General features: G+C 39.1%; 1 protein-coding gene across 4 annotated transcripts in view; it reads left to right on the top strand.

Moving 5' to 3' along the window:
• The window catches only part of LOC117229102 (uncharacterized), a 568,421-nt gene that overhangs the window by 382,645 nt on the left and 162,000 nt on the right, over positions 1–23,776 (top strand). For 3 of the 4 annotated variants that reach the window (XM_033485265.2, XM_033485264.2, XM_076523850.1), the window contains exon 3: positions 19,296–19,434. In XM_033485265.2, coding sequence (XP_033341156.2) covers positions 19,296–19,434 — 139 coding nt within the window. The remainder of the gene's footprint in view (positions 1–19,295; positions 19,435–23,776) is intronic. The other variant, XM_076523851.1, reaches the window with a different exon arrangement.

The raw sequence follows: 23,776 nt of genomic DNA, 5'->3' as shown, positions 1-23,776 counted from the left end.
CTCCATTCAGGCTACGCGTCCAATTCTATTATAACAATTGTACTTCAGACCGCGTCGTATTATGCCGATCATATTATCGAATTTGTTAACGACCGATTTGCACAAGCTTCTCCGAGACAATGTAAATAATCGAATGATCGAGAAACCGTTTACATGAGTAAACGTTCTGCAGCATGGAACAGAGATCCGGAAGAAGTAAACGTAGTCGACCAGATAATCTTCGATTGTTTCCAGCCGCGCGAACTTAATATCCGCGAACGTAATCGGATTTCTGAGTAGTCGGAACTCCATAAAACAGAGAACTCGATGATCGGCCAGCAGAATTTTTGTTTTTATTTCGGTATTAAGGGCGAACGTGTGCAGTAAACGGTGGACGTTGTAGCAAGCCAGCTATATCCGAGCTCTATCGCGTTCGGGCCGGGCAGCGAGTTCCGAGCCCGGTTCGAAGAAAAATAAAATCTTTACAGCCCTCGGAGTGTACTCTTATCGGCATTATTCGGACATCGTGCCGTTGCGCGAAAGGAAAAAAAACGTGGCCGGACTTTAAAGACGCATAACAAAAGTTTAGCAACCGACGATCAACGCTGCTTTCTATAAAAGTCTAATTTTTGAACATACAACGCGTTATAAAGGTCTGCGCACATCTCATTTTCTGTGATAGTTTTGTATACATTTTCCTTCGCAATACAGTTATACGATCTCTTCTTATTCATTGTTATTACTCATGATCGCGATTAGTATTAACCAGGAGCCAAAATATAATAAAATTAATCAATTCGTCGTCGATAGGGTAATGTATAGTTGCAGCAACAATTTCATTTTAGAAATGCTTCTTCATTGCGTTTATCAATCCTTTCGTTTTTGCTTCGTTTATTAGTCGAATGTGAATTTTATGTATTTATAATAAAGATGGAAATTCGAACGAACGAAAATCGTTGAAACAATTTACAGACATTTGCGTGTTATTTTTTAATTCATCGATGTTTTCAACGGCCAATGTTTGTTGCAATCGACGAGAATAATGTTTGTTTCGCACGATGATCCGCGGGTTATTTATTAGTCGCGACATTGTTTATTGAACTACAATAGCGACGATTTGAAATAACAAATTCCAATGCTTGCATATTTTCAAGTATAATAATAGAATCTTTACCAATACTTTGCTATAAACAACGCATGGTCTTCTTTTCTTTAGAACAATAATTATTGACCTGCAATAGGAACGACTTAAAAGTTCGAACGAATCAGAAACCTCTTATAACAATGCTTGCATATTTTCAAGCATGATCTTCTTTTTTTAGAACAATAATATAATAAATATTATATTAAATATTAAAATATTTAAAAAAAAATTATATTAAATATATATAATATAATATAATATAATATAATATAATATAATATAATATAATATAATATAATATAATATAATATAATATAAATATTATATTATATTATAACAATAATATAAAATAATAATGCGATATAAACATCGCATGATCTTCTTTTTTTAGAACAATAATTATTGACCTGCAATAGGAACGACTTGAAAATTCGAACGAATCAGCAACGTTCCATAACAATGCTTGCATATTTTCGAGTATAATAATAGAATCTTTACGAATGCTCTCCTATACACGTCGGGAATTGTTCCTTTCATTTGCAACAATACTTGTTGATCAACGGCGGCGTCGATTTATAAAGGCATCGACCAGGAATTTCTCATAGCGTCGCGTTCCATTGGAACTCGGACGGAAAAAGATCGAGGTCCCCTCGCCTCCTCTTCCCGCTTCTTTTTTTTTCGGGGCACGGTCGTCGATACTGTTTCGTTTCCCCTTTCATTCGGTGAAATATATTTCGCCGACCGCGCAATACAAACGCGATCGAATGCCCCGACGGTGGAAAGAGAGAGCATTCGAGGGCCTGATGTATTATAGACCGAATCGAAAATCTTTGCCCCGGTCGTGTTATTCTTCGTCGGAGTTCAATTTTCGAGTGCGCCGGTCTATCCGAAGGATTCTATTGTTATTCGGACGCCGTTGAAACGAACTTCGGCCGCAAAATGTCCGGCGCACGGTGCACGTGTATTCGAACGGGCTCGCCCCGGCCGAAGATTGATTAAAACAATGGGGAATCAGTGACTGCGAAAAGTAAAACAGCCCGTGAAATCTTCGCGCTGCGCCGAGAGAAAATGCGCGCGCTCGTCCGAGCGATCCTCCAATTAGGTTCGCAGACGGTTTCGGTTTCTTCGAACGAATTGCAACGATGCTTTAATTAATGTGTATAATACGTTAATTATTGTGAACATGCATTAATTATTATTTTGTCTAGATCGCGTTTTATATATTTTGAAAAAAAAATAACTCGACCAAAATAAAATCTGTAAAGACAAATGAATTTCAGGATATTCTTAATTACGTTGAACTCATTGCAATTATTAAAAGAAGAAACACATTTTTATCCGACTTATGTTTCTAACGATCAATTTCCACAATTTTTCACTCGCATAAAAATCCGCAGTTTTTTTAAATTGTAGATTTTTACGCAAGATAAAGAATGTCTGTGTTTGTTCGAGGACGCAGGGAATACGTAGACATTTATTTCGGTTCTTAATCGTTTCAATAAAATGCAAATAGTGCGACATTTTTATTATTGAGTTTTTTAAATGTTTCCAGCGTCGTATGTAAACTGCAGTTCTTAACACGTTCCCTGCCAGACTGTTTTTTGAAGACTTTCCGTTCAAGCCGCGTGGGGCGTATGCGCCCCACGCTTTACATTTGTATTATTTTGTTTCTGGCGTATGCTTTACAATAATTAAAATAGTGCAAAAATCATAATTATCAAGGAAAGGTTGTATAGTTTAACATGCATAACACAGCAAACCAATAAATTTATTTTTCTAGGAATTACTTTAACAAATACTTGGCTGATCATTATTATGCCAAGCGAGTTGCATCCTCACATATAATTTTTTTTATCATGCCTATATTAGTTTAAAATATAACATTTTAGTTAAATTCAAGTTTGTATGCGATTACAAAGGGATGTTACGATGAACTTTGTTAAAACATGGCAAACATAAGTGTGGTTTATCCACACAACTATCGCAGAATGTTACAACTTTTACAGTACTATAGAACTATAAATCAATCCCAGCTTCAGTGAAGCAGTAAGTATTGTGTCAACGACACGCGAATAAATGACTGATCGGAATAAGAGAAATGCAGTTAAAACAAGTTACAGTAAAGAAAAATTGCCCATCACGCCGCGTGGGGCGTATACGCCCCACGATTAAATGAGGGCATCAGCAATAGTATTAAGATGTCCATAATTGACTGCATAATGAATTTTTAAAAAATTCTTCATTTTACAATGATAATACCAAATGGCTTGAACGGAAAGTTCAGCGTGGGGCGTATACGCCCCACGCGGCAGGGAACGTGTTAATGGAAAATAAAATCTTTCCGCACGAGTCGCATGGAACAAATGGAAACGTTTTCCTTCGAACGGTTCCAAATTGATAACACTTTATTGATATTTTTAAGTTGTCCGTGTCTTCTCGCCCGATTTCCGTCGTAAACGCGTAACACCCCGCAGTCTAGACATATCCGCCTACGTTTAAAGCTCTTCTTTTATCGCGTACGTGCATCGGCCGCGATTCCGCGGAGTAATGCCGCGCTATAATTCGAGATCATGACAAACCGATGCGCAGGAGATCGCGCGGCACGTGATCTTGTGTCACCGTTTATCGTTGTATTACTGCGGGTTCTTCGTAGTCGCGAAGCACCACTTGGCCGGATCGTTTTGCGTTATGACAAATGATAATAATCCCTGCCCGGTAATATATATACAGGGTGTCCCAAAAATGTCTCGCATTACGGAAATGTGTGGTAGCTGAGATCATTCTAAGTAACTTGTTCCTTTGCGAAAATGCAATCTGCGGCTTTGTTTACGAGTTATTAACGAAAAACTCTGACCAATGAGAGATGAGGGCGCCAAGTTCGAGAGCCCGCAGCACGAGGTTTTGACAGAAGGTCGGGACGGACTGGAATATACAGGTTGTCCTACAAATGTCTCGCAAACCGGAAATGAGAAGTTCCTGGGATCATCTGAAGTAACTTTTTCCTTAGCGAAAATGCAACCCGTGGCTTCGTTTACGAATTATTAACGAAAAACGCTGACCAATGAGAGGCGAGCTCGCCTAGCGCTTGGCGGCCGAGCGAACGAGCGCACGAAGCCCAGTTCCGCTCCATTGACTCGGCCGCCTTGCGCCAGCATATCTCACCTCTCATTGGTCACTCTTTTTCGTTAATAACTCGTAAACAAAGCCGGGGATCGCATTTTCGCCAAGGACAAACTTACTTCAAATTACCTCAGGAACCTTCCATTCTCGGATTGCGAGACATTTTTGGGACACCCTATACACGGAAAAATCGTGCAGCTAGCTAGCGCGAGCAGTGACGAACGTAAAAAGTATTTCAAACAATTCCAGATTATTAGAATGATCGACATACGGACACTCCTGGTATCAGCGAACGCATAGATTCGATCGAGGTTACTGTATTTGCTAAACGTCCACAGCAATTAATTTTATATAATCCGCTTTGCATAACTCAAACGGATTTGGGCCGTTTAGCGTCCCTTTGCTAAATCATTTAACCGAATGATGTCTCGATGTCGCGTGTAGCTTCACTCGTGACGGCGCGTCTGCTTAATAGACAAACCAATTCCGCGGTTGTGAAAAAATCCGACAGTCCGATTTATCGAGTTTATCGTTCGATTTATTAGCCTTGATATGACGCATCACATCTCTGCGAACTTTCAGCATTATTCGCATGTTTAGCAATAATTAAGCCGAATTAAGGCAATTGTTGTTTCATTTGGCAAGTTTACGTTCTTAGACGTTAATAGGAGATATCATTTTTATTTGACTGTCATTCTTCAATTTTTTGGAAATCAGTTGATGTTGTTGTGAATTAGAGCAAATTAATAATAAGCAAAAATCACGAGTTTCAAAGTTTCATCACGATTTTCACCGAAAACTGAAAGAAATCTGCAGTTTTTTAGATCTTTCAATGAATCCTGAAGTTCGCCCCTGGGACGACTCGAAAGGCATTTTTTAAATTTCTATTATAGACTCGAATAAAAAAGTTAGAAAACGAGAGTTTCTCATTTCTTTTGTCATCCTAAATAATAGCAAAATTTAAAAAAGGCAGTTTCCTCATCGTCTAGTAGACTAGTCCCTCTATCATCTAAAAAAGAAAATCCAGTAATTTATCCGAGCTTTAAAAAAGTTATCACGTTTTAGAAGGTGTACGAACACTTATGTGTGCCACTGTATTTCAGTCTGCGCGAAACACGTACTTCGACAAGATAGAAAATATCGTATCCGTGCAGTGTACGGTTGCCGTTTTATCGGGGCAAGAATTTTCATAAAGGTTGATAGCGTCACGCGTGTCTCCTCAAACACGGAGCAAAAATTAAATTTGAGGAGCGCCCGGGAGCCAGAAGCTGGCTCCCTCGCCTCCCGCAAACTTCTATATCGGTTCCTTCTGGCATGAGAGGCTACAGTTTAAACAGAGGTTTCTTTTTTTCTTCCGCCGCCGGTGGAATTCCGTTCTGATGAAAAGTTTAATAGGTCCGGGTATCGGCGGAGGAGTTCATTTGCGGACGAGCGCGAGCAAACAGAGATTATTCAAGTTTTAATTAAGAAAATTTCATTTTGGGCGCGCGGATTACGTGAAAAAGGCCGGTCAAATGGAGGGGAAGTTTACCGTCCCGGTTTCTGCGATCTCGATATTCCCGGACCGGCGAAGTTATTCGTCGCCGAAACTCTCGCCGCGCCTCTCGAAGATATTGTCTTAAATTCCTTCTGGTTCGGTTCTGTTTTCATAGAAAACTTCGCTGACCTTCGTTCCGCAAATATCCCCGCGGCCGAATCGAAAGTCGCGGAGAGGGAAAAATTCTTATCGGAGCGACGCGCGCGAACAGGATGATATTTTTATCCCGGCGAGTTTTAATTGCGCTCGTGACGCACCGCGGTAGTTCAACCTCCATCATTTTATATGCATAACTCGAACGTTTGCTTCGCGTGTAATGTAATACGCGCGATATGAATTTATATCCTGCCCGTTCTAACGGGATACGCTACGTTATAATATTTAATTAACACGATGTAACATTAAACACGTAATATTAAATTATTATTTGTATCAACATGAAATTTGACGCTTTCGGTCTAATTAAACCTCCCTTGTTTCCGTGTACGCGTTGCTTTCGCGCATCATGTTTATCGAATCGAATGTTGTTGGTCTTGTAACTCTGTTTGTATTTAGAATAATCGTACGCGATCGATTTCGTAATGTGCTTCTCTTTCGAACCGCTGGTATTTTTGTATGTTACAATTTACTGACGGAATTGTCTATAAGGAAGAAGATGCGACACGCGAAAACTGGAGTTCCATTCAACGCAAATTTCATCGTCTGTAATTTCAGGAAAAATTTAATGCTTAACGTTATAATAACGCGAAATCGCAACATCTGTGGTTCACTGATTGTTCCAGGAATTCCAATTGTTGTAAAGAAAATGGAAAACACTCGCAGTGTAGTAATGATTCGTTCGATTAAAATATTTTCGATAACACGTAACGATTATAAATAATGAAATAAAATTTATTTTCTCGGTAACTTACGAGCCGAAATTCAATTTCTTTCCTCGATAATGATAATAGGTAAGGTTATGTAACGATAATATGATTATCGAGGAAAGAAATTGAATTTCGGCTGGTAAGTTAACGAGAAAATAAATTTTGTTTCATTATTTATAATCGTTACGTGTAATCGAAAATATTTTAATCGAATGAATCATTATATATTGTTATATTATTATATAATCAATATAAATTATCGTTTATAATTGTAATTAATTATAATTATATAATATAATAATATATAATAATATATATTATATATTAATATAATATAATATATATATATATATATATATATATATATATATATATAATATTAATATTATATATTAATAATATAATAATATATAATAATATATATTATATTATAATATAATACAATATCATTGTCGGACGCTTAGTTAAACAATCTATCCGCGTTGCGAAAAATATGCTGTACTCCATTATACATATAATGTAGTCTTAACTGGCACGTGTTTACACTTCGAGAGTCTGTAATAGCAAGAAGAACGAGCACAAGGGAACATACAATATCGCCGCTGGACACATACACGTACGCGTACACGTACACACACATCGCACGAACGTCACGAACGCAAAGACTTTCAAATCATAATATGTTATGAATACAATAGACGAGTAAAAGAAAGTAAAAAAAAAAATGTCGCGATTACCACAGACAGAAACCAAGGTTCTGTTGACGATCGACACGATGTGTGAAACTCGATATTTTTGAAATCATTTATTCTATATCCTTAACCAGTTAGCTGTTTTCGACGATTGTACTCGTCATGAAGGAATGACAGCATTTAGTGTTATGACGAGTATACTCGTCATACGCATGAAATTGTTACAATTTGTTGTTTGAATTGCGATTTCAGTAAGATCCAAAATATATCCGTATAAATTTGAAGATGTTTCGAATATTTGGCAACCAAAACGATACCAAACTAACAAGTAAAAAAATATAAATACTTATTGAGAAATAATTCGACATAGTTCGACACGATTTTTGATTTCCTACAGCCACTATAAAATTCTTCTAGAGCTTCACTTCCCGAACAAGGATCCGAAAACGCAATCGCTCCATCACCCTCAGTTTTCGAAAAAGAAAACGATCTTTCGTAAAAACCCGAAATTTTCGACAAAACTGAGGTATCGCGTGAAAAGTAAAAACGTTAGAAAGTTCTGATCAGTCTTAAAAGATAGATGAGAGTTTCCCGAATACATTGGCATGCGATTTATTAATCGTCTTTGCTCCTAAACAGCAATAAAACAAATGTGAAAGTTTAAGAGTCCTTAACACGACGATAAACGAGTCACCGTCGATAACTCGTTCCGCACAGATTTCTCGAATAACTGTCAGTTTCGGTCCCCGCTAATTATCCGTCGACGCGAACCGGTGTCGAGAGTCGTCGGAGAATTTTTCCTCGCGGAAACGGAGCAGCTTCCGTGATCCGCGAGAGAAGAATAATGCCGCGCTCGATTGTGACGCACGAGAGCGGAATCCTTACCGATAAAAGCATCCGAGGCGAGCGAATATTTGCTTGGGCGGTGCACGCATTTAATTATCGAGTTTCTCCGTATCAGAGCCCGGCCGGTTTCCGCGCGCTCGACGTTCGAACGGGAAAATCTCCCGCGGGAGAAATCGATTTCCGGCATACATCGATGAACAACACCGTTCCCGGTGCGTCCGGCCTCTTCCATCCGCGCGCCCCTTACACGCTCGAACGCTTATCCCCTGCTCCATTAATTCCTCGGTTAACGATACGCTCCTCTATCGTTCTGGAAACAGGATATCATCGGAATCAGCGGGGGCCGCAGGTGCGACCGGGAAATCATTTCGATTTATCGCGGCCAAAGCGCGACAAAAGTTCGATTCCACGGTTCTCCTCGAACTCGATCAACGGGGACCATCCTGCCGTGGCACGGTAAGCCGAAGCTTCCCGGAATTAACTTTTCAGCACTGCCGACACGCATATGTCGCCGACCGGAAGCCGCCTACCACCTGGCTGGAACAGCCACCAGCGATAATTGATTTACGATGCGGGAGCTTCGTCCGAAAAGTATGCGATATTCTTATATTTGATGATTACCAACAATTATAAAAATAAGGTGGAAGGCTCGAATAATCGTATCTTCTCTTCTCAAATTGTCCATTTCTGTTCGCAAACTACAGGAAAATTAGAGAAAATTGACTGTATCTATCAATTCTGCGACACAGCATACGTATTGTAGAAGATAAAAAATGATTTCCAGACAAAAGTGGGTTTTTTTAGTCCTCAGCCACAGTAAAAATTGATTTACAATGTGAGAGCTTCATCTAAAAAGTATGCGATCTTGCGGTGCGACGGAAAGGCTGTTATTTCTGATCAATTATTTCTCTCCGTTTACAGTAAATTCTTCATAATTTTTCCTCGCGGCTCATTCTTATATTTGTTGATTACCAACAATTATAAAAATAAGGTGAAAGGCTCGAATAATCGTATCTTCTCTTCTCAAATTGTCCATTTCTGTTCGCAAACTACAGGAAAATTAGAAAAAATTGACTGTATCTATCAATTCTGCGACACAGCATACGTATTGTAGAAGATCAAAAATGATTTCGAGACAAAAGTGGGTTTTTTTAGTCCTCAGCCACAGCGAAAATTGATTTACAATGTGAGAGCTTCATCCAAAAAGTATGCGATCTTGCGGTGCGACGAAAAGGCTGGCATTTCCAATCAATTATTTCTCTCCGTTCACAGTAAATTCTCCTTAATTTTTCCTCGCGGCTCATTTTTATCGTTCCCGATTGCCAACAATGATAAAAACGAGGCGCAATGCCTCGTAATAATCGTATCTTCTCTTCCCAAATTGCCCATTTCTCTTCGCAAACTACAGGAAAATTAGGGAAAATTTACTATATCTATCAATTCTGCGACGCAGCGTACGAATTATAGAAACAAAACTGGATTTTTTCAGTCCTCCATTATTAGATCAATAGATCGTTCCAACCCACACGGTAAGTTTAGCGTTGAATCTCGTTCGTACAAAAAGAACCTTGATCCGAGAGCCTCATCGAAATTAAACGGCGGGAGGTCGCGAGGACCGCGAAAATCCGTTCCGACGTTCCGGTTCGTGGCCTGGTCGTCGCGCGGATTCGTTTACGAGTTCCCGGAGCCGTCGTTAATCCGACGGTTCGCGGGGATTTTCATTAAAAAAAAAGAAAAAAAACGGTGCGACGGGTCGGTGTCCGAGGGACGGAGATTCCTCGAGTGCGCGCGGTCGAGATGTCGCCGTTCACGCAAAAATAAGTGGCAACGTTAATATAAAGCGACCGGCGAAGACGAATCCCGGCCTCGTTTTCTTTCCTCCTCGGTCGTCGCCGAGGCCTCGTTCTTCTCCTGGCCGCGAAGCTTCGGTTGGATTCGTTGCAATAAGCTCGGCGACAGGACGCGACGGGCCCAGCCGCGTTGCCAGATTAATTTCGAGCGGAGTTCAAAGCGTATCTGAGACTGCATTGTGCATCTGCCCTCCTCTTGTTCCCCGTGCAACTCGACTCTCCTCCGCTTTTTACCTTTGTTAGCCTCCGCGCGTCGCCTTTTTCTCTCTTTCTCTTTATTCTGTTTCTGTTTCCCGTCCGTCCATCCGTTCGTTCGTTCGTTCGTATCGTCGAACAACGGCGACGCCGCGCGCGCCCGGCAAAAGCGAATTAACAGCGGAAAAGAAAAAGTGGCTCGATGACGCGTTCGCTGATACCCTCTAATGGAGTTTTTCGTCTGCTAATGAACGAACTTTGAAAGTCGACGCGCGAAATTCAAGACGAGTCGCAACGAGTGCACACCTCTGACGCGAGCGCGTTTTCTCTCTCCCTCTCTCTCTCTCTCTCGCTCTCTCTTCTTGGAAGCTCGTGTTCTCGCCGGACTATTTTGCGTTCGAAATCTTCTCGGCCAACGCATCCTACGGTGGCTCGGTTCACGTCCGTTTGCCCCAGAACTTTGTGAAACTCTAGATTACTTGAAATCGAGCAGGGCGACGCTCGTCCGATTTTTTTTAATGATCGTCTTCACGCATTCGGATAGAATGCTTGTTTGGCATATTATTATTCATAATTTTCACTTGTTCGTTTCATTCCGGCCTGGCCTCGAAATATTCTAAATATCTTGAAATTTGAGAATACGTTTCTGTTTTCACTAAAATTAGAAGTTAAATAGTCAACGTTCGCTAATTTTTATGCGCGAGTATACTCGTCGTGACGCAAAATACAGTAATGTCTCTCTAATCGACGCTCAGATTGTCCACAAAAATGGACAATTTGGGAAGAGGAGACACAATTATTCGAGCCTTGCGGTTCGTTTTTATAGTTACGAATTGTCAGCAACTATAAAAACGAGAAGTAGAACACGAATAATCATGTTTCCTCTTCCCAAATTGTCCATTTTTGTGCACAATCTGTGCGCCAGTTAGGGAGACATTACTATACTGCCACTTCTTCATGTCTCTCCAATTGACGCTCAGTTTGTCCACTGTTCCTATATTGTCCATTTTCGTTTACAAGCTAAAGATAAATTCGAGAGAATAAACTGTAATTGGTTCGCGCGTAATCCGATAGTTATTTTTGATATAATTGCTATTATTGAGTATTGTTGAGTATTATTGGTATTATTGGTATTATTTAAATATTACTGATATTTGATATCAGTTTGGTATAATTGAGAGATTTCTGCGAGATCCGATAAGAGATTTTCCATTTTCATAACAGTATTCGATCGAGTATAGAGTTTAATTATCCGTTACACGCAGCTTTATGCATTGTTCTATATTCTATGAATTGTACTAACGAACAGAAAATACAGAAAATTCTTCCTAATTGACGCAAAAACGGGAATTGGGAACAAAAGCGAACAATTTGGGACGAGAAGGTACAATTAATCGAGTCTCGAATAATCGTACCTCCTCTTCCCAAATTGCCCATTTTTGTGCGCAATCTGAGCGCGAATCGGGGAGAAATTACTGTATTATTTCTGAAAGTTCTAATTATTAATGCTTCGTATTAATAGCATTGCAAATTGCATCATTCCGTTGAGTCAGTAGAATTTGTTTTCACGATGTCCTTCTTTTTTCTCTTATAAGTAGGTAAATCTTATACGCCGCAGTTTTTTCGATGAACGTGTGAAGCAAGGCGACATTCCAACACGGAATCGGATATACTCTTATAAACACGCACATGTATAAAAACCCGCGGACGGTTGTTCGTCTCATTAACCCGAGAAAGATAACCTACGTCGCAGAGGCGCCTGCGAAGACTGTTGATTTTTGTTAATTTTTCATAGAGGTCTAGTGATTTAAGTTTAAAATTACTTAAAATATAAAAAAATATAATATAAATGCATTTTATTTTTACAATAATGCCAAACCTTTAAAATGACTAGATTAACTTAAATAAATATCCATTGTTAGTATAAAATTGACGCCTTAGAAAAGCATGCGCCTCTGAAGCGTATGGTTATCTTCTACGTACGTTGTCATATGGTTATCTTTCTAGGGTTAAAACCTTCGTTACTCGCTCCGTGTCCTAAGCGTTACTTTGATATTTTCTACGGAAACGCCTAATTACTTTCGTTCAGTCAAGATCTTGTGTGAACCCTAAGTAATCTAATCCTAAGTTTCGTGATCATTCGAACTTAACCTTCTTTATACGAATCGGTGAATTTGCCCGTACGATAGAACAGTACGTAGGAGCATACGTTATTTCTTCAGGACCTAATATGGTCCGGTGACGAACGCGTTAACTAGTATTAGATTGGGGAATAAGTTCGTAGCGTTTCTATATTTTCAAAGAGTATAATATTATAGAATATATAATACTAATATATAATATTAGTAGAATATTATACACAAAGTGTATAATATTCATTCGATAGAGCTCTTTCTGCTCTACAAAACTGTGTTAATCGTCTTTTCGAGTAATTTAATTTTTTATTACTTTCGAGGCTTAGAAATGGTATATCCAGGAGGTAAAAAGCAACATTTTCGACACCTTCTCTTCTTCGCTTTTCATCGAGGCCAAAAAGCTGCCGAAGCAGCCCGGGACATTTGCAACGTATACGGAGAAGGTGTCGTAGGCGAGTCTACAGTACGGAAATGGTTCGCGATGTTCAAAAATGACGATTTTGACGTCGACGACACGCTCCGCGGCGGAAGACCTTCTGAATTCGACGAAGAGCGTCTCGAAGCACTTTCGAAAGAGGACGGTCGCCAAACGAGTCGTGACTTGGCCGAAAAAAAATGAACCGCGATCATAAAACGATTCTCAATCATCTTCATTCGATGGGATTTGCCGAAAAATTGGGAGCCTGAGTGCCTCGCGAGCTTAACCCCTTAATGCACAATTTAAAAAAAAAAAACCGACCAAAAAAATCAATTTTTTTTATCTAAGAAAATATATACATATTTGGACCTTAATTTCAATAAATATGTAAAAAAAATGCAAAAATTACTAAAAATTCAATAAAAATAGTGGATAAATAATTATAGTGAATATTGAATCGCATTGCAGATCGAATTTTGTACCCATCGTACTGTTTTTCAATTACCAGTTACTATTTTGAAGGGGAAGGAGGAGACGAAAAAAAAACTGAAAAATATTTAATTTTACCTAAATTTGTAATAATATAATAATAATATTTATTAGCTGAAAAATATATAATAAACTAAAACTATTCAAAATTTTCTTTTGTATGGTAAATTTCAAAACAAGGTGCAGCACATAGCCCAACATTCCTTATTTCAACATTAGAAAACATACCTTTTATACACTAAAAATCCAATTTACTCTCTATAAAAATACACCATAAAACAAAAACGTTTTTATATGTTGACACTAATAATATTTGTAAGAAATAAAAAACAATTGTCTTTGAAGAAATTCACTTTGATAACGTCTACTTTACTTCACGACTTGCTCACGAATAATACACTAAATGTTCGTAAGTGCCATCCTAAAAGTGCATATTTTATTCCTGAATAAGCAAAAAATAGAAAGAGATCGGAGATAACTGGAGAGTAATAAATAAATTAGTCATAACAAAACTCACAAAAGTGCCAACGCTAATTAGATACGCAATAATGGATATAGATAGATAGAAACAATTACCAGGTCAGAGATGCTTATAAGTGTCACCCTAAAAGGCCATATTTTATAATCCCAAATAAACAAACTTTACAGCTTACAATACAGAATTACACGATGAATATCAATAAATTGAATGTTTTCCTTGGTTTTTATTAAGTTATTTTTACTGCCCGGATATATTCGAATCTGAACATTTTAGCGACATAAGTTGCGACGCCGACCGTATATATACGGGTCTGCACATTTCAGCCGGTTTTGCACGCCCGTGTTAATACGTTTCTGCGCGTTAAGGGGTTAACGAAAACAAAGAAAATCGTCTTTGATAAAAGCGCTACGAACTTATTCCCCAACCCAATATCCCTAGAAATGATGATGATTTTCCTTATATCCGCAGAATCGACAGTCAGTGAATTGATAGATCGATGCGCAACGCAGTGGATCACGGTCGTCGAAACGATATTACCGTAGCGTCCTTTAGTTGACACTCGACAGTTTGATTATCAGCAGCGATTTCATGTTCGTCTAATGGGCTCCGAACGGGAAATTAATCCGTCCCATCGGATAGAATTAACTGAAGGAAATTACAGTTATGCGCGCGAGTATCTCTGCGTTTCGCCGGTTTCAGTTAACCGCCAAGTCATTTGTAACGCGCATCCGTACGCCGCGAGGTTCTACCTATGTCCAATACGTTCGCCGCGCGGCTGCAACAGATGATTCCGAAAAGCAAATTAATCATCGAATTAATGGCTATCGGATTGAAACGTATTGCTATTAATATCGATCAAGTGTGCGCGCCTCTCGCAATCGCGCTTCGCTCCGCGGAAATGTATTTGCATTCGACAATGATCCACCCTACGCAACGTGCAATCATATAAACACCGAATACATATTTCAGCACGAATGCGCTGTACATTATGCGTATGTATATGACAGATGCCGTATATAACTATAAAGGATCCAACCGCACCCTTGGAAACACAGTTCCGTCGAAAGTACAGTTTCCGATGTTTCAGAGTTAAAATTTGGCACGGAGGATTTTCACTCGACGGGACTATCGAGCGGTGTAATATTCGCTGAAAAAGCTGCGAGACTAAATTTATCCGCCGTGACTAAATTTATCCACGGTGATGCATAATTGGTAGGGAATATATTAGGTCTACTGGAAAGTTCTGTCTGATAATGTCATTGCAAATTTCAATAGATATGCACATATTGATTTGAGAGATATATTTTTGAAAAATGTTGCTCATAAATTGCCATCACGCTGGCAAGAGGTCATAAGTAACGACGGAAATTATATTGTACAATACATATTACTAAATTTATGAAAAATTGATTATTTCCTTTCATTTCTCGAACGGACAGAACTTTCCGATAGACCTAATATCTTACCTATGCTGCAGTGACGAGTGTGTAGTTATTAGATTGCGGATCTTTATGCGAAATACAAATTTACAGAATAAATTGTGAGGAGCAAAATGTTCAATAAAAAATGCACCCTAGACTAATGTATACGTTGAATTAGTAAGAAAAATATTGTGGCACGGTCGGCTCCGTGCTCAATTAAAGGCAACTCTGAGGAGGAAATCACAACAGTCGCTGTAGACGTGCGTGCTAAATACCTGGTCGCATGTTTACAAATTGACGATATAGACAGTTCGAAACCTGGAGTTTACAAAGAATTTATTCTCCACAATGGTATTCGAATTTAAGCCACCGAGAAATTAAATTATGCATGGTATGTGTTTCTCCCCCACTACCCATGTAGATTTCTCTAATTGTTACAATTCTAAATTACTGGAATTCGTAATTATTGTGGTTAGAGCAAATAATCCTACTGCTCTGTTTCCTTTGCCATAAATGAATTTGTTAAGTATGGTGACAGGGCACTAGGATAACTTTCGTACACTTTTTCTACAATGGCATGCCTTACCGAAAATCTGAAGAACGCTGCCTACGATAGTATTTTATCAGAAAATTCGTGCAAAATTAGCGCAATATTTTTTGTCCACTTGTTTTATATCGGTTATTCATAGTCTCGTTAACCACTAATCCGTTAATTAGCGATTCAGTGTTCTGATTTATAATTTGATGTACAGTTTGGTGTGTTTTAAACGTGGGGAAAATTGCGCGATCTAATTTACAACGGTAAATTTAGAATAAGTATTATTTCTGTAAATTTAGAAGATCTCAATTTCTATATTTTATAGTTGAAATTGGGTACGGCGAATTGTCTGTTGTTAACTATCGAACGGAGAGATATACGATGAAAAAGCTGCAAAACTAAATTTAATCGCCACCTCCGGCTTGGTACGTTTGTTTATCGCACCTAATGTGATGCATAATTGATGGAATATATTCTACCTATGCTGCAACACTACTTTACGTTTTCAGTGGTCACTCCAACCTAGCAGTGACGAGTTATTATCAGATTGTTGCAACCTTTATGCGAAATAAAAATATTCTGAATAAATTGTGAGGAGCAAAATGTTAACACTTAGCCAATCGAATGGGGAGATCTCCGCGTTTTATATTCAGTCGACTGATGACAGAATGGATGATCAATGAAAAATTAAAAACGATTGCTTCATTTTATTAAGATTTGCAAGAGGTACGAACGCTGAAGAAGTAATTAATGCCATATAAGTTCGCTTCGTAATTTCTGTTTAACCCCTTAACGCGCAGAAACGTATTAACACGGGCGTGCAAAACCGGCCGAAATGTGCAGACCCGTATATATACGGTCGGCGTCGCAACTTATGTCGCTAAAATGTTCAGATTCGAATATATCCGGGCAGTAAAAATAACTTAATAAAAACCAAGGAAAACATTCAATTTATTGATATTCATCGTGTAATTCTGTATTGTAAGCTGTAAAGATTGTTTATTTGGGATTATAAAATATGGCCTTTTAGGGTGACACTTATAAGCATCTCTGACCTGGTAATTGTTTCTATCTATCTATATCCATCTATATGCGTTGGCACTTTTGTGAGTTTTGTTATGACTAATTTATTTATTACTCTCCAGTTATCTCCGATCTCTTTCTATTTTTTGCTTATTCAGGAATAAAATATGCACTTTTAGGATGGCACTTACGAACATTTAGTGTATTATTCGTGAGCAAGTCGTGAAGTAAAGTAGACGTTATCAAAGTGAATTTCATCAAAGACAATTGTTTTTTATTTTTTACAAATATTATTAGTGTCAACATATAAAAACGTTTTTGTTTTATGGTGTATTTTTATAGAGAGTAAATTGGATTTTTAGTGTATAAAAGGTATGTTTTCTAATGTTGAAATAAGGAATGTTGGGCTATGTGCTGCACCTTGTTTTGAAATTTACCATACAAAAGAAAATTTTGAATAGTTTTAGTTTATTATATATTTTTCAGCTAATAAATATTATTATTATATTATTACAAATTTAGGTAAAATTAAATATTTTTCAGTTTTTTTTTCGTCTCCTCCTTCCCCTTCAAAATAGTAACTGGTAATTGAAAAACAGTACGATGGGTACAAAATTCGATCTGCAATGCGATTCAATATTCACTATAATTATTTATCCACTATTTTTATTGAATTTTTAGTAATTTTTGCATTTTTTTTACATATTTATTGAAATTAAGGTCCAAATATGTATTTTCTTAGATAAAAAAAATTGATTTTTTTTGGTCGGTTTTTTTTTTTAAATTGTGCATTAAGGGGTTAATTGTATGAAATATTTTAATTTTATGCAAATTTTTGAGGTTTCCAGCGCGGTTGTGGAAGTGTTAAACAAACAAAAAATGCATCTTAGACTAATGAATACGTTGAATTAGTAGGAAAAATATTGTGGCACGGTCGGCTCCGTGCTCAATTAAAGGCAACTCTGAGGAAGAAATCACAACAGTCGCTGTAGACGTGCGTGCTAAATACCTGGTCGCATGTTTACAAATTGACGATATAGACAGTTCGAAACCTGGAGTTTACAAAGAATTTATTCTCCAATGGTATTCGAATTTAAGCCACCGAGAAATTAAATTATGCATGGTATGTGTTTCTCTCCCACTACCCATGTAGATTTCTCTAATTGTTACAATTCGAAATTATTTGAATCGTAATTATTGTGGTAAGAGTAAACAATCCTATCGTTGAGTACTGTGATAGTGTAAAAAAATTAGCTATAGTTACGCAACGTTAGGATAAGTTTTTACACTTTTTTTCTTCAAACGGACCAAGCCGGAGGAGGCGATTAAATTTAATCTTACAGCTTTTTCATGGAATATCTCTCCGTTCGACAGTTAACAACAGACAATTCACCGTACCCAATTTCAACTATAAAATATAGAAATTAAGATCTTCTAAATTTACAGAAATAATACTTATCCTAAATTTACAGTTGTAAATTAGGTCACCCAATTTTCCCAGCATTTAAAACACACCCAAGTGTACATCAAATTATAAATCAGTACACTGAATCGCTAACTAACGGATTAGTGGTTAACGCGACTGTGAATAACCGACATAAATCAAGTGGACAAAATATTGCGCTATTTTTATGTGAATTTTCTGATAAAATACTATCGTAGGCAGCGTTCTTCAGATTTTCGGTAAGGCATGCCATTGTAGAAAAAGTGTACAAAAATTATCCTAGTGCCCAATTACCATACTTAATTAATTCATTCATGGCAAAGGAAACAGAGCAGTAGGATTATTTGCTCTAACCACAATAATTACGAATTCCAGTAATTTAGAATTGTAAACATTGAGAGAAATCCACATGGCAGTGGGAGAGAAACAACATACCATGCGTTAGCATATTTCTCGGTGGCTTAAATTCGAATACCATTGGAGAATAAATTCTTCAAAAATCCAGGTTTCGAACTGTGCGTCATATCTCCGTCATTTGTAAACATGCGACCAGGTATTTAGCGCACACGTCTACAGCGACTGTTGTAATTTCGTTCTCAGAGTTGACTTTAGCTCAGCACGGAGCCGACAGTACCACAATATTTTTCTCATTAATTCAATGTATTTATTTCTCTAAGGTGCGTTCTTCTGTTTAACCTGTTTGCTCCTCACAATTTATTCAGACAATTTTTGCAAAGGAAAACGTTACTTCGATTGTCTTCAGGATCCCCTCGTTTCCCGGAAATAACATAACTTTGAGACACCCTGTATAATACGTACCGTAAGCTATCTCATCGAGTAGTCGTTGCTGTCATTTCACAATCTACAATATTGTCGGAAATTCCTTAATCTTTTGAGTAAAATGTGCAACTTCCTTATGAACTTTTTCATACAATTTTTGGAACGTATGATTCGAGAGTAAGATTCGTTAAAAAATGATATTTGTCCCGTATGTAAACGTGCGAAATCGCTCAAATGCATTTTCGAATCGTAGATTGACCTGGTTAGGCGGGCCCTTAGGTTAAGTACTCGTCGAATTTTGTCTTAAAATGAGCGGGTCATCTGAATGACGCATTAGTACTCACTGTTGCAGACGGTGGTCGAGGTGTGCCAGAAGAAGAGGCAGTGCAAGTTCAACACCAGTCCAAAGACCTTTCAGGGAGACCCGTGTCCAGGTCTCCCGAAGTACATCGAGGTCGCTTATCAATGCCGTCCTTGTAAGTAAACATTATTTCTTTGTCGTCCAAGATTATTACTCGACTGCGGATCTGTACGATTGCTGAATCCTCTGCATCGATTGCGAGACGACGAAACGAGTCAAGTACAATTTCTTTTCTTTCTTTAACACGTTGAGAGCGGTGTTAGTTCCCTGGGACTGACAGTGGACTTTCCGTTTGGGCTGACAGTGTACTTTTTTGGGCAGTGTCAGTTCACAGGAACTGACAGTGTACTTTTTTGGGCAGTCTCAATTCACAGGGACTGATAGTGTACTTTTTTGGGGCAGCATCAGTTCTAAGGGACTGACAGTGTCCTTGTTTGGGCAGTCTCAATTCACAGGGACTGATAGTGTACTTTTTTGGGGCAGCATCAGTTCTAAGGGACTGACAGTGTCCTTGTTTGGGCAGTGTCAATTCATAGGGACTGATAGTGTACTTGTTTGGGCAGTGTCAATTCACAGGGACTGATAGTGTACTTGTTTGGGCAGTGTCAATTCACAGGGACTGATAGTGTACTTTTTGGGGCAATGACAGTTTTCTGGGACTGACAGTGTACTTTTTTGGGCAACTTCAGTTCGCAGGTATTGACAGTATACTTTTTGGGCAGTGTCAATTCACAGGGACTGATAGTGTCCTTGTTTGGGCAGTGTCAATTCATAGGGACTGATAGTACATTTGTTTGGGCAGTGTCAATTCATAAGGACTGATAGTGTACTTATTTGGGCAGTGTCAATTCATAGGGACTGATAGTGCACTTGTTTGGGCAGTGTCAATTCATAGGGACTGATAGTACATTTGTTTGGGCAGTGTCAATTCATAAGGACTGATAGTGTACTTATTTGGGCAGTGTCAATTCATAGGGACTGATAGTGCACTTGTTTGGGCAGTGTCAATTCACACGGACTGACAGTGTACTTTTTGGGGCAATGGCAGTTTTCTGGGACTGACAGTGTACTTTTTTGGGCAACTTCAGTTCGCAGGTATTGACAGTATACTTTTTGGGCAGTGTCAATTCACAGGGACTGATAGTGTCCTTGTTTGGGCAGTGTCAATTCATAGGGACTGATAGTACATTTGTTTGGGCAGTGTCAATTCATAAGGACTGATAGTGTACTTATTTGGGCAGTGTCAATTCATAGGGACTGATAGTGCACTTGTTTGGGCAGTGTCAATTCATAGGGACTGATAGTACATTTGTTTGGGCAGTGTCAATTCATAAGGACTGATAGTGTACTTATTTGGGCAGTGTCAATTCATAGGGACTGATAGTGCACTTGTTTGGGCAGTGTCAATTCACACGGACTGACAGTGTACTTTTTGGGGCAATGGCAGTTTTCTGGGACTGACAGTGTACTTTTTTGGGCAACTTCAGTTCGCAGGTATTGACAGTATACTTTTTGGGCAGTGTCAATTCACAGGGATTGATAGTGTCCTTGTTTGGGCAGTGTCAATTCATAGGGACTGATAGTACATTTGTTTGGGCAGTGTCAATTCATAAGGACTGATAGTGTACTTATTTGGGCAGTGTCAATTCATAGGGACTGATAGTGCACTTGTTTGGGCAGTGTCAATTCATAGGGACTGATAGTACATTTGTTTGGGCAGTGTCAATTCATAAGGACTGATAGTGTACTTATTTGGGCAGTGTCAATTCATAGGGACTGATAGTGCACTTGTTTGGGCAGTGTCAATTCACACGGACTGACAGTGTACTTTTTGGGGCAATGGCAGTTTTCTGGGACTGACAGTGTACTTTTTTGGGCAACTTCAGTTCGCAGGTATTGACAGTATACTTTTTGGGCAGTGTCAATTCACAGGGACTGATAGTGTACTTGTTTGGGCAGTGTCAATTCACAGGGACTGATAGTGTACTTGTTTGGGCAGTGTCAATTCATAAGGACTGATAGTGTACTTATTTGGGCAGTGTCAATTCATAGGGACTGATAGTGCACTTGTTTGGGCAGTGTCAATTCATAGGGACTGATAGTACATTTGTTTGGGCAGTGTCAATTCATAAGGACTGATAGTGTACTTATTTGGGCAGTGTCAATTCATAGGGACTGATAGTGCACTTGTTTGGGCAGTGTCAATTCACACGGACTGACAGTGTACTTTTTGGGGCAATGGCAGTTTTCTGGGACTGACAGTGTACTTTTTTGGGCAACTTCAGTTCGCAGGTATTGACAGTATACTTTTTGGGCAGTGTCAATTCACAGGGACTGATAGTGTACTTGTTTGGGCAGTGTCAATTCACAGGGACTGATAGTGTACTTGTTTGGGCAGTGTCAATTCATAAGGACTGATAGTGTACTTATTTGGGCAGTGTCAATTCATAGGGACTGATAGTGCACTTGTTTGGGCAGTGTCAATTCACACGGACTGACAGTGTACTTTTTGGGGCAATGGCAGTTTTCTGGGACTGACAGTGTACTTTTTTGGGCAACTTCAGTTCGCAGGTATTGACAGTATACTTTTTGGGCAGTGTCAATTCACAGGGACTGATAGTGTCCTTGTTTGGGCAGTGTCAATTCATAGGGACTGATAGTACATTTGTTTGGGCAGTGTCAATTCATAAGGACTGATAGTGTACTTATTTGGGCAGTGTCAATTCATAGGGACTGATAGTGCACTTGTTTGGGCAGTGTCAATTCACACGGACTGACAGTGTACTTTTTGGGGCAATGGCAGTTTTCTGGGACTGACAGTGTACTTTTTTGGGCAACTTCAGTTCGCAGGTATTGACAGTATACTTTTTGGGCAGTGTCAATTCACAGGGACTGATAGTGTCCTTGTTTGGGCAGTGTCAATTCATAGGGACTGATAGTACATTTGTTTGGGCAGTGTCAATTCATAAGGACTGATAGTGTACTTATTTGGGCAGTGTCAATTCATAGGGACTGATAGTGCACTTGTTTGGGCAGTGTCAATTCATAGGGACTGATAGTACATTTGTTTGGGCAGTGTCAATTCATAAGGACTGATAGTGTACTTATTTGGGCAGTGTCAATTCATAGGGACTGATAGTGCACTTGTTTGGGCAGTGTCAATTCACACGGACTGACAGTGTACTTTTTGGGGCAATGGCAGTTTTCTGGGACTGACAGTGTACTTTTTTGGGCAACTTCAGTTCGCAGGTATTGACAGTATACTTTTTGGGCAGTGTCAATTCACAGGGACTGATAGTGTACTTGTTTGGGCAGTGTCAATTCACAGGGACTGATAGTGTACTTGTTTGGGCAGTGTCAATTCATAAGGACTGATAGTGTACTTATTTGGGCAGTGTCAATTCATAGGGACTGATAGTGCACTTGTTTGGGCAGTGTCAATTCACACGGACTGACAGTGTACTTTTTGGGGCAATGGCAGTTTTCTGGGACTGACAGTGTACTTTTTTGGGCAACTTCAGTTCGCAGGTATTGACAGTATACTTTTTGGGCAGTGTCAATTCACAGGGACTGATAGTGTACTTGTTTGGGCAGTGTCAATTCATAGGGACTGACAGTGTACTTTTTTGGGCAGTGTCAATTCACAGGGACTGATAGTGTACTTGTTTAGGCAATCTCAGTTCCCAGCGACTGACAGTGTATTTTTTTAGGGCAGCGTCAGTTCGCAGGGTCGGACAGTGTACTTTTGGGGTCAGTGACAGTCTGCTGGGACTGACAGTGTACTTTTTGGGGCAGCGCCAGTTCACAGGGACTGACAGTATACTCTTTTAGGGCAGCATCAGTTCGCAGGAACTGACAGTCTACTTTTTTAGGCAGCGTCAATTCCCAGCGACTGACAGTGTACTTTTTTTAGACTGTTTTGGACGGCATCGGTGCATGGAACCGTCAGTATTATTATTAAAAAATAATGCTGGCCCGCCGCCTCAACGGAAAACCTCGAAAAATTAGCTTCGCGCTTGACGTGTTAATAATCTCTAATCAAAATTCGTACACCAACGTTCTCGGATCATTTCAATCCGTTCACTGTTCCCCGCTCACATTTACCATAATAAACGCATGAAATCCGCAGTCCGTTAATTATCCATAAATAAATCCACGTTTCCTCGGAGACCATTCGGTCGCGTTAAAAATATCTGCAACGTGATACGTCACCAAACAATCTTTTCCCCGCTTTTACCGTGCTACGCGGCAAAAGATTGAGCTTTTAAGGTAACGTTATTGTAACTGCCAATGGTAACGGCAAAAAGCCGCGGTAAAAATGACCGCAGTGTCTTTTGAGGCGCGCATGTGGGCATAGCCGGGAGGTCTCTTTTCGCAGCGACGTCGTTTTTCCTCGTAGCACTTATCGATACCTTTTTGCGAGCTCGATGAACATTAGCCTAGTTCGAGGTCCCTGC

This window comes from Megalopta genalis, chromosome 7 (genome assembly GCF_051020955.1).
Source record: "Megalopta genalis isolate 19385.01 chromosome 7, iyMegGena1_principal, whole genome shotgun sequence".
Lineage (NCBI taxonomy): Eukaryota > Metazoa > Arthropoda > Insecta > Hymenoptera > Halictidae > Megalopta > Megalopta genalis.
The sequence above is the reverse complement of the archived record's forward strand: the minus strand, read 5'-3'. Positions and strand labels throughout refer to the sequence as shown.